The 12188-nt window shown below is 37.4% G+C and overlaps 3 protein-coding genes across 4 annotated transcripts in view; 2 read left to right on the top strand and 1 right to left on the bottom strand.

The window, feature by feature from the left end:
- Window positions 1-2161, top strand: part of LOC657672 (uncharacterized) — an 8601-nt gene extending 6440 nt beyond the window's left edge. The window contains exons 9-11 of the mRNA XM_964119.5: window positions 1194-1381; window positions 1529-1761; window positions 1882-2161. Of these exons, the coding sequence (XP_969212.2) occupies window positions 1194-1381; window positions 1529-1761; window positions 1882-2101 (641 nt within the window). The 3' untranslated portion in view covers window positions 2102-2161. The remainder of the gene's footprint in view (window positions 1-1193; window positions 1382-1528; window positions 1762-1881) is intronic.
- Window positions 2162-2340: 179 nt separating this feature from the next.
- On the top strand, window positions 2341-7984 carry jumu (jumeau). The gene is made up of 3 exons (XM_964189.4): window positions 2341-2967; window positions 5571-6794; window positions 7029-7984. Exons 2-3 carry the CDS (start codon window positions 5583-5585, stop codon window positions 7167-7169), a joined length of 1353 nt encoding a protein of 450 aa, XP_969282.1. The 5' UTR covers window positions 2341-2967; window positions 5571-5582; the 3' UTR covers window positions 7170-7984.
- A 121-nt stretch (window positions 7985-8105) lies between these two features.
- On the bottom strand, window positions 8106-11167 carry LOC657828 (uncharacterized protein). 2 transcript variants are annotated; one of them, XM_964263.4, is made up of 5 exons: window positions 10938-11167; window positions 10168-10399; window positions 9345-9531; window positions 8882-9295; window positions 8106-8832 (listed from the first exon to the last, which is right to left on the bottom strand). In XM_964263.4, the coding sequence occupies exons 2-5, from the start codon at window positions 10382-10384 to the stop codon at window positions 8181-8183; spliced, it is 1470 nt and encodes a 489-aa protein (XP_969356.1). In that variant the 5' UTR covers window positions 10385-10399; window positions 10938-11167; the 3' UTR covers window positions 8106-8180. The 2 variants fall into 2 exon arrangements, with proteins under 2 accessions (XP_969356.1, XP_008197981.1); XM_008199759.3 differs by lacking the exon at window positions 10938-11167 and adding an exon at window positions 10493-10778.
- Between the last annotated feature and the right edge of the window lie 1021 nt (window positions 11168-12188).

Below are 12188 nucleotides of genomic sequence, written 5' to 3' on the forward strand. Positions count from 1 at the left end.
GATACTTATTGTAACTATATAAGGTGTTTCATACAACTTTACGAGTCCTTCACCTAATGTACGCACCCAAATAAATATATACAAAAGTCACAAAACACTAGATGCAAAAATACACTTTTAATTATTTAATTTTTGGAAACCCACGAATGTAGTTGTCAAACTTACTTATCAGTTAAATCACTGTTTCATTGCTATTTTTCAGAAACAGTTTTTTGTGTTCTATCAAAAGACGGAATGAATTTGATTCTAATCTTTCTATTTTAATTCTTATCTAACTAAAAACGTTGCAATTTTTTGAAGGGGTGAACAAACTAGACAAGACTGTCCAATTTTTTTAAATTTGTAATCGAATCGAGTTGGTATTGGAATATGTATTGTTGACTGCATTTTACAAGCGTATTGAAAAATTACGTGAAATACCCTGTATATTATTCACTTTTCTATTCGTGTATCTGAACTACAGAACGCTTTAATAAAAATTATGAAAAAAAAATATGTTTTTTTTTGAAACACTAATAAGATTATCAACATTAGAATAAAAGTCATCGTAAAAAACTACTGTTTCAAGACTTTGTAAATGCCAACGTCGCATTTGCTCTCGAAGTTAATTTTTATAAATTATTTATGCACTTAAAAATTAATAGTAATTAATAAAAATTGATGTAATTTATAGTTTCAATGAGAAATATAATCATTAATAACTATTTTACATTTTTATCAACCTTATTTAAAAAAAATGATTCCTAAAAATCCGTCATTGGCATTACGGAAACACAAGATTATTTGAAAATAGTTGAAATCTTGGTGGAACTGAAAAAAAAAATAAAACAAAAAAATAGAAGAAGAAATTATTACCACAGTTATTACAATCAAATATTTGACATTATCCCTTCGAAATAAATTTTGAAGTCATAATTAAATATAGACATTTTTTGTTTCATTGTTTTTAAAATTTGAAATTGTCGACACTAATGAAATTAACGTGATCGGGGACCTTTTTTGTAGATCATGTCGCGTTCTATTATTTTAATTTTTATTGTAAAAAAAAAATCGACTTCGCATTTTGCCACTTTCTTTAAACAATGGAAATAATTTAATTTTTAAATGACAAATTTTATTTATTTTGAACTGTTTTTCGCCAAAAAGACCGTTCTAAGCAACCAGTAAATACAGGGTGTGTTATGCAATTGTAGATTTACACATCCACTGCCCCGGCCAGCCAGGCCATGGCTCCTTGCTCCTGGACAACACAGCGGGAGAAAAAGTCACCTATCTTTTAAACAAATTTTTCGAATTCAGAAGACAGGAAAAAAAGAAACTCAAAGACAATCCTAGCCGGACCATCGGTGACGTCACGACAGTCAATTTGACCCAAATGACAGTGAGTATAGACCGAGTTTGAGTTAGAAAACTTGATCTTATTTGAATTTGACGCTCTCAGATGTAAATTCAGGTAAAATTTTGGTTTTAATTATTGTGGATAATTTCTAAACTGTTCCACGTAACTCGAAAAAATCATATATTGTAGGGCGGCGTACAAACTAACGTAGTGCCCCCTGAATTCGTCATCGCCATCGACTGCCGCATTCCCCCCGAAACCGTCGACATAAAAAAATGGGAGGAGACCATCAACCAGTGGTGCAAGGAAGCCGGGCCTGGAATCTGGATCGAGTACGAGCAAAAACAGGCCCAAATTCCGCCCACTAAGGTCGATTCCTCTAATCCCTTCTGGGTGGCTTTTAAGGAGGGAACAGACAAATTGTAAGTCATTTTTTAGTTATGTTGCACAAAATAAAAAAAATATTCACGCAATAATGAATTGATTGCGCCACTCGCCGCTACGCGGCTCGTGTCGCAATTTCTCAATTTGCAATTTTATAGGGGCCTAAAACTCAAAACCCAGATATTCCCAGGGGGCACCGACAGCCGCTACGTGCGAGGTATCGGCATACCAGCGATTGGCTTTTCGCCTATTAATAACACCCCGGTTTTGTTACACGACCATGATGAGTATTTGGGAGTCAACACGTTTTTAAAAGGTATAGAAATCTATTGCAAAATCCTGATTTCTGTTGCAAATGTGGAGGACCGATCAGGGTAAAGGGCTTTTTGATGTTATTGAGTTGAGAGTTTAATAAAATATCTTCTGGTGCAATAAAAACATGGTTTATTCAACTACACCTTCCACAATTGCTGATTTTGTGACCGAATTAATTAAAACATGTGGGGAAGGTGCAGGATTATAAAAATTCCTCGTTCTTGTTGTAATGTCTGATTTATTAATTTTGGCGCGGCTTCCCCTCCGACTTGGACTCGTCCGCTGGTAATCGATTTTCCCAAGCCGGTATCTAATTATGTTTATTAGATAATTTCAAAAGTTGACAATTGCAATTTAATTGAATCACGCCGTAATTTGGCCAATTTTGCGTTATCCTCGCCGAAATTACGCCGTATTGTAATTTCGGTGGAATTTTTTCAAATTCCCAGGCTGCCATGACAGTCCCTTTAAACAACATTCCCGGCAAAATGCTGAATTAGGCCGACGGAAACCGCGCGAAATCTCGTCGACTGCCGCTCATAGGGCCATGGGAGGCGCATCAAAATAATCTGCGAAAAACGGGCGAAATTTTGGTGTGCGCCATTTCCCGCTTTTCCGTTCCTCCAGCGAAAAAACTTAGGTTAAATTAAATGTCAAGACCCCATTAGCACGCGTATCGTTATTCGATTGCGAAGTCGGCGTTCCGGCGACTCTCGCCGGCCAATCAGAATCGCGCGGGAAACACTCGTGACTTGCGCCAGCCAATCGGGAGCGCGCGATTTGAATTCCCTCTTCGTTCTTTGTGGATGACGACAAGTTTTGTATACATTCGTTGGGTGTAAAGTGCTGTCAGTGTTGAATATCTTTTTATCCATGATTTAAACAAAAATACGACCAGACACAACGAACTGCCGTCAAATAACGCATCAGTAAGTATTTTTCGCATTTTACTTGTATTTTTCGGGTGGTTTTCTGTTACAAAACGCGATTAAAGGCGATTTTTCGTGCGGTGGCGCGTAATGGACTCGTCCAACGTTCGGATCCCGCTCTTTTGTGTGAACGTGTGTTATCTAATGCAAAACAATAATAATTAGCTGATTGTTGATTACTGACAATGCGACTGGTTGTTTGACAATAAACCACCACACCTGTGGGAAAAGTGCCCGATTTGGCGGGTAAACACGAAGGGTACACCCACACGCTCCAGAATTATCAGCGGGAATTTCGCACAAATTCCTCATATCTCGCGATGTGATTCCCGGAGAATTTGGCGAAAATGAACCACTTTGCTGGAGTAAAATTATATCATTTATTTTTATATCAACAAGGCGGGAAGACGATCTTAACACTTCAAGGTCGAGGAAGGTAGTTTTGATTGCCGGGAGGAGAAAGCAATGTACTGAGTGAATAAAAGAAACTACGATTTTATTTTTAACTTCGTTTTTTCATATTTTTTAATTCATTAATGGTGAGGTTTTTACCTTAGGGAGCACAGGTGATTTATGACAGGTCGTTTTCTTTATTGAAAGCAACTTTACCTGTATTTTTCAATTATTTAAGTCACCCTATTGTAAGGATAACCGTATGGGGTAATAAAGTAAAGAAAAGAATCTGTAACTTGTCTGGGGTGAGACAGACATTTATTAAAAACCGGTATTTTCACACACAAATCATTCTGTTGTGTCTACGTTTTGAAAAAATACATGTAATAAAAATGTATGATTTTTTACTGTGTTTTTTATTTTGCAAAGTAATTATTTGTAAAATTCAGGGGTGATTAGGCGATTCTCACCCTCCTCTTTTTCTCCCCTCTTGAATGATGGCCATCTGTCTGAATTAAGTACAGTTTGCCAATAGAAATATTCTATTTTCGAATTTAATGACTAATCTTCCCCTTTTTCGTATTGATTTTTTGCTTGATTTTATTTAATTTTTCTCTTCCACGTCCCAAGTCATCAAATATTGACGCAAGAGATTGTCTTACTAGCAGAACTTATTTTTGTACATTATTTATTTTGTCAGAAAGTTGTTCACGAAGAGACAATTTTGTTGTAAGTGAATAATTAACTAAAAATTTTGCCACAACCAGAGTTTTTTCCAACTCCCCTCCCGTCTTCCTTCAAAGATTTGCGTAAATTACGTAAAATTCATTTCAAGAGGGTTATTTTATCCGAATTTCTTGAGAAGAATAATTTAAACTTTGGGTAATTTATTGGTCATTAATTATGAATCAATACACCGCTCCGTTATAATTGAATTTTAATTGATTAATTGATTTTTTACAAGCGACAAATTAGTTTAAATTCATTTAAAAAATGTATCAACTAGCGATGTTATCAGTTTGGACATCTCGAATTTGTGTAACGAGGAGAATAAATTATCAAAAAAATCTTATTCTAAAACTTCTTACAACTACTACATACAGTGAGTATTTTATTGAGGATTTGTCGGCATTCCACGTATTCTGTGTTTAATTTTTTTATAAAATTGCGACTCCGAATTAAATAAAAATTGTTCCCATGTTATTACGCACTCACTTATTAGAATGAGTAGTCAATTTCTTGATTTTTAAGCAGCCTTATTGAACCAATTATAATTCTGATTAAAGTGGCCTATGACTGAGCTAAGTTGGCAATACTTAATAATGTTTCGCAGCGTACACAAAATTCGGCAAACAAACAAAATTACCAGATATTGCTGAAATTTTTGTGGGATTTCACTAAACTTGTCCGAAATTATTAAATTGGCGCGAAAATGGCGTTATTATTTCTTTCTTTGTGCACTACATTTTCTAAATGTTCAGACTCTAATTGAAGAACAAGAGATTCTAAAAAACTGCCAAAATTGATTGGGAAGTTTTACAACATTTGATCGAACGTGATGCTTTTTATCCTTCCACAAGTTCTTGAATACATGCCTAAATATCGCAAAAATATAATCAGTTGATATTATTTTGTGTCTTCGATTTAACTCATTATTGTGCGAATTTTTTTTAAAAAGACAAGAAAAAACACAAAATTTGATACAAAGTAGTATAATTTCTAGCTGTTTTAAGCACGTTTTTGAATTAAATTTTTCGGGTTTTGTTCAGACAGAACAAAATAACATCTAATTAAGTCAAAGGTTGTGTATTTTTTTCTTTTCGCAAAATATACTGACCTACGAATACTTGTTTGCGAAATCGCAGAAAAAAAGGTTGGAACTTTATAGCGAGGCTATAAATAGGGGCTTTAAAAAGGTCGACCACAAAATGATCTTTTGTCATGTGGTTGTATTTTTTAGCAAATCTTGGGTTGGGATCGCCTCTTAATTGTTTTTATCTCATAGGTCAGTTAAAAACAGAATTTTGGGAAAGTGCGTAACGACATAATGTTTATCAACGTTTGGTTGAAGTTTTTTATTTATTTCGCCAGCAAAGTGGTTTATCGGAATTAGCACAACAAATAAATCTTCGACCTCGAACCGTGTTACCGAGTGCAGAATTTAAAAATCGTCACGAAACCTAATTAAGAAGGGATTTTTGTGCTTGCAGAAGCTAATCGTCATGTCTGCCGTCATGGACATGTACTTGAGCGCATCCGATTCAATGTCATTTCAAGACATCTTGGACATCGACATTAAATCCGAAATAGAATCGTTGGTCGGCGGTCATAACGACTTTTCCGGCTTGAATTTCTCGGAATTGCCTCCACTGGAATTGGAAGACGTTTCCGACATAAAATGGTTTTCGTCAAACTCGAACCATTCAAATTCCAGCTTAAATTTAGATTTTAACGGCGAAGAACGGACCACAATGGTCAATCCGAACGCCGTAATGCCTGCTATTTCCTTAGCCCAAAGTATTCGTTCGCCGTCACCGACGTTAAAAGAAAGTCACTTAACGTTCTCTCCATCCACTATTAAAATAACAACAATGAAACAAGAAGCGAATCAAGTGAAGAAAGATCTTTTAAAACGGCTGAGTGACGACGACAGGGAAGACAAACCCCCTGTATTGAAAACAATAAGTAAAGTCACTCCAATCATCTCAAAACCTCCAGCTAGGACCATAAGCAAACCGACGTTGTTAACTTTTAGAAATACAATTAATAAACAAGTTAATTCCCCTATTACGGTAGCTCAGGTTAGTCACGTCACCACAGTTAAGACGGTAACTTCCACTAACCGAAAACTAAACAATAACCGATTCAGCGAAGACGGCGAACGGATTTACCCGAAACCGGCATACAGTTACAGTTGTCTCATCGCAATGGCGCTGAAAAACAGCCGATCGGGTAGTTTACCCGTCTCAGAAATCTACAATTTCATGTGTAAACACTTTCCGTACTTCATAACGGCACCTAACGGCTGGAAAAACTCAGTCAGACACAATCTTTCGCTGAATAAATGCTTCGAAAAGATAGAGAAACCGGCGATCAACGGGGCGCAAAGGAAAGGCTGTTTGTGGGCGATGAATCCCGCAAAGATCAGCAAAATGGACGAGGAAGTCCAGAAATGGTCCCGGAAGGACCCTTCAGCCATTAGGAAGGCTATGATCAATCCTGAAAATTTGGAACCGCTGGAAAGGGGCGAGTTGAAGTTCTCGTGCAGTTACGACGAAGGGGACACGTTTGGGGACTCCTGCGGGAGTGCCGAAAGTGAAGAAGGGTCGGATTATGAGGAAGGGCCGAAAAGGGACTTCGAGTTCGTGATCAAGGCGGAGAACGAGGACGGCAGCGACTTCGATATCGAAGTCAATAGTGATCTTGATGTTGAGGTGTGTATGCCCATTGCTCACCCTAGGTGTAATAACTTAACCAAACCTAACAATATGAATATATCCCTGCAATGTTGTGCTATAGACTCGTGATTTTGGAATTGTCTATGATTTGAAATTTTCGAAATAACTACAAGTTTGTTGTAATATCGGAGAAAAGAAATGTCAAAAATTTTCGTGGAAGAAGGGCTTTTTCCATAGACGGGATTTTTATCAGGCGTTTGTTTGGTTTAGGCTTCCGACGAGGTGTACGAGGACATAGAGGAGGATCAGCAGATGTTACGAGTGGAGATGGCGCTCGCTCAGAAGGAGCTAATGGAGTACGAGAAGCCCGTCAACAGCAAGAGACGGAGGACGTACATAGTCCAGAATTAAGTTGGTATTTGTATAAACAGATCGTGTCGGTGTCCATCTGGTCACACATCTCCATAAGTAAAGTGAAGCTGTGTAAGATTGGTGATAATTGTAAATAATTGTAACTTTCCTGCCCGTATATTTCTTAAGATTAGTTGATTCATTGTTTTATACTTGAAGACTGCCCTTTCGATTTTCTTTGTTAAAATCAACTAGTTTTATGTTTTATGAAACAATGAATTGAGAGAACAGTTTTGTTGTATTTTGTAAAATTTCGTCATTTGCCAAGACAGTATTTGGAAGTAGATGTGGACTGATGGCAAGAGCAAAATTGATCGGTCCAAATGTGAATGTCGCCATTCACATTCGGACCGCTTTTGTGTTTGTTTACATAACGTGCCTTTGCTCCAAACTCAATTTTAGGTCTTTGTATTTCCTCTTGGTGGGACCAGTTCACAGAATTTTATTTGCTCTTATTTTATTCGCCACTTAATGTATCATGTGATAGTTTTCTCATCCAATTCTTGTTAATTTATTGTGTTTCCGACTGCGTTAAGAAACGCGTTTCTTAATGCACTCGGAATAATTTACTAATCATCAGTAGTCTCGATCGTCAATGTAGGTAGAATTTTTTAATTTTTTAAGAGCAAAAGAGAACAGACTTTTTTTATTAAAAAATTCCTAGCTTTGCGTTGAAGCTTTTGTCTAAAATTTTGTACTATATAATTGATTTTTGTATTTTTTTAATTTTAATTTTAAGTGACTTGTTATAAGCTGATGTACAAATTTTGTTAGTCTTAATAAATCCTTGTAAAAATAAAATCGTCACTTTCGAATGATTGTTTTGATTCCTACCACGAACGGTTTGAGCCCCTTAGCTTATTTTTACAAGAGATTAAGTCATAATACGCATAGTTGAATAGCAATGTAGGCCATTAATTTCCGAATAAAAAACACTTTGTATAAACTCTTTTATTCAACAACAATATAAAAAATACAAAAATATGGCAGCTATAATACATGACTATCATACTACAATGCAACGTCCCCATTACTCAAACTTTGCCGACTTTTCGGCGCTTTCCGCAAACTTCCCAAGATGTTCAAAAGCTCGGACACGGCCTTAGTCCCCTCGCGTTCCTTCTTGTTATCGTTTTTGACCTTTTTCAGGGTAAATTTCCCCGACTTTATCGTATTGATAATATCGTCATTAACCCCCGTTACCTTTTTGCAATCAGGGACCGCCGGTTCTTTAACCCCGATCACATCCGCAAGTTCGGCAATATTGACCTTCGACCTCCGTTTCACCCTCAAGGGAACGGTCGGGGGTTCGCTAAAGAGCGCCGGTGGCGGTGGCGGCGGCGGCGCCGGTGGCCTCTTGAGCGCCTCCTCGGCCCTTTCCGCCCGTTCCAGCGCCTCCTGCAGCTCGGCCTCGGCCAGCTTCAGCCGTTCTTCAAGCACTTCAACTTGCGAATTCTTCTCAGCCATCTCCAGTTTCTCCTGGAGCGAGCTCACCTCCTCTTCGTGGCGGTTCCGCTCCTCCTCCAGAGTCCGCTTCATCTGCTCCACGTCCTGGAGCAGGACCATGAAGTTGTCCTGGTTCTCGCTCCCCAGCCCTTCGAGCAGCAGCGTACTTTGGTGTGCCAGAACGTTTCGTTCTTTCTTATAATCATCAGCTTCGCGTCTGAAAAACCAATCGCGACTTTCCCCAATAACCTTGATAGACCACTTACCTCAAAATCACAACACTGTTTCGTTGCTTCTCCTCCACCTCTTTCAAGTGAGTCAGCTCGTTTTTCATCATTTCCGAAACTCGGATTATCTGCTCGTACTGTTTTTTCAGCTCGTGGAAATCGTGCTCCAGTTTCTTGTTTTTCTCTTTCTCAAACTCCAACTCCTCGGATAGTTTTATGTTTTGCTCAGTGGTTGTGAACTCGACGTGCTTCAAAGTATCGACTTCGGTTTGCAATTCCGCAATTTCCGAACTCAATTGTTTGATGGTTTTGTTCAAATTTTCGATGTCGGAGTCTCCGGTCGACTCACCAGCGTCCACACCTTCGTCAACCGTGTCCGTGTCCAAGAGAAGCATTGTTTTTCGCTTCAGGGCTTTGTTTTCTTTGTACCAGTTTGAGGCGTCTTGAAGGGCGCTAAAATTCACAATAAATCACAACAAAAAACCCTAACATTAATAAAAACCTCGACATTGCCGTAGTTTCCGTTTCATATCGGTGTTTCAACTTTTCGTACTCTTTGTACACGCTTTTCGAAGCTTCCGATAGTTTTGAATACTGTTCGTTTTTTTCAAACAATTCTGTTTCCAACTGTTCGTTTTTGAGTTGGAGGTCCAGGTTTTTTCGTTGCAAATCATTATACTGTCTCGCAACTGCAAAAATAAAATAAAAATAGACCAATCACCTACTACTTAAGGCCGGATCCGAACTAATAAGTTTGACACAGATGGCGCTAGCAACATCAAAAAAGTTATTAATGTCTGTACTTTTTTGTGTTCATTTCGAACAATAGTATATTATTATACGAGTTTTACAAGGCGTTCGATTGTTGCACGAATGGTTTTGGAGCACGACAAAGGAGTGTGATATACTATTTTTGTTCAATTTCATTATTATTTAGTGTTGCCAACTTAATTTCAAAACCACAGAACCCGCAATGAATGTGGCTATACTGTAAACTGTGGCTTTATACATTTCAGGACTGAATGAAATTTCATTTGAGTCAAGTTTTGTTAATTATTGTTCTTCCGGAATGTTTGTAGTTCCATTCGTCTCGCTAATTAATTTCGTGCGGAAACTGTTGTGTTTTACCGTTTTATTTAATTAGCAATTTAAGCCGCAGCAAACGACCTGAGAGCGCTCCACCAAACCCGTTTAAAATCAATAGCGCATTTGAATATAGTGCCGAATTCAAATCATTACGGTACTCTCGCAATTTCCATCGCCAGGTGCGCTTTCAATTGATTCCTTATATGGATTAGTAGGATTGTGTCAAGGTATGCGCTTACTTTTTTCCTTCTCGCTGAGGATACTTTTACGTTTTTGCTCCGTGTCTTCGTACTTCAGTTTCCATTTTTGAGCCTCCGGATTATTCACCGGAATTCGGGAGGGCGACGGTGGCGGTGTCGTCGAATGCGGCCGATTCAGCGAGGGCCTCCGTAACGGAATGTTTGAATTGCCATTAGTCAGCTTATTCGAACATCTATTGCCGTTTGGTATATTCATGTTGTAACGGTTTTTCTGGAAGAATAATAAAAATTATAAATATTGATACGACCCGATGTTTTATTACACCGTCGTGCTCGTAAATTTGACTCCGAAATATCGCATTACCTTCTTACACGTGAATTTTTAACACGTGTCAACCGAAAGGTTATTTTTGGTTGTTGCTAGACAAGGATGCACTGGCACGTTTCACGGGTTAAACAAAGAGCGGAAATAACAGATTTGTAGTATTGCACAAAACCGATAAAATAATTGCACTGCCGGTACTCGTTTCGTGAATATTAATCACCAGAGGAATAATAAACAAAGACTTTGAGTGGGTGCGTGTTTAGAGAGCTCTTCCATTCCGTTTGGGTCTATAAATCACGGTATTTTTAGGCTGATGAAAGTGAATTCGAGCCTGGATTTCCCTCGCAGATAAAAATTTCTCGATAAGATAGGACGCAGAAAAATTCCGTCAAACAAAGCGAGCGATTATAGCAATTAATTTAATAATGCATAATAATCAAGGTCTGACTCACTTTTTGTAAAATTTTAATATTTGGCGACTTACCCTTAGGTCGCTGAAACAGGTGGGACCGTGCACTTGACATGTATTTGTTGTAAACAAAAGGCAAAAAGGTGTATGGTGAAAGTAGCAATACCGTGTCCTTTTACCGGCTTGGACGCATTATAGTAGCCTCGAGCTTTGCTACACCGTTCACAGTTACAAGCCGACAACAGAATAAAATCTAAAGATATCTTTTCCGTTTTGTATGGAAGTATGCTATATTAGAGGAGGGAGTGACTCACATTATATCAAAAGTTTTGTTAATACGCATGTCTTGCTCATTTTTTAAGCAAGGATATGCATGAGGCGTACGTGCGCTCAAATTTTTTGTAATGGGAATATGGTAATTGTATTTCCATATGAAAACGAGACAAGTCGTTTGATATTTTGCTTTGTGTTAAGTAATTCAGCACAGGCGTGGGCTCAGCACGATTATCGTAATTGTGTGGGATGGTTTAAATGCTTGAATTATGATAAATTAATTTGAGTGACATAACTTGGACAAATTTGGGTGATTAAGTTTCTTATCGCTCTCAAAGTAAATATTTGGAGGATTTTATCCGTGAAAAATAAATATTTGTAGAATAGGTAATCGCGTAAATTTAAATTTTCGTGTGAATTCGCCATTTGGGTCACAGGATGAACTTTTAGACCATGTGCTGCAAATTAGCATAAACATGAGAACAATGTAATTAATTAACTGTAATCGATGAGACTCGGTCTGAAGACGAGTCTTGTTTTTTGAGGCGTGGCTCTTCTCATTCATAATTTGGCTGGCGGTTTAGGCAACCAGCAAAGCTGGGCCTTGTGTAGCCTATTGTATAATTTTAATTTGCTCAACTTTTGGTGGAGGCTCAAGACAAGAAGTTTATGATTGCACCTAAACTGACAAAATTATATTTCGAAGTTTTATTCTAGATTTTTATAAACCGATCATGAAAAAGTTAAATTAAATTAACACGCGTTCAAACTCGTAATTAAAAAAACTTGAGCTCTCAACTAAAAAAAATACAGAATATAAAAAATAATAATACCTAATAAATACACAGTAAAATTGTACAGGATGAGCATAAAACACAAGCCCTTTTTCACAAAAAATATTGTTATAGAACATGATCGTTATAAAATTTTTGTAAACAAATTCTTTTTGTTTCTTCTGTTTACACGGTCATAAAATTTGTGAAAAAAAAAATAAATTTATTAAGTTGCCAATAAAAAAATAGACTCAAATGAAAGTAAAACAAGAATTTTTTT

This window comes from Tribolium castaneum, chromosome 2, assembly GCF_031307605.1.
Source record: "Tribolium castaneum strain GA2 chromosome 2, icTriCast1.1, whole genome shotgun sequence".
NCBI classification, from domain to species: domain Eukaryota; kingdom Metazoa; phylum Arthropoda; class Insecta; order Coleoptera; family Tenebrionidae; genus Tribolium; species Tribolium castaneum.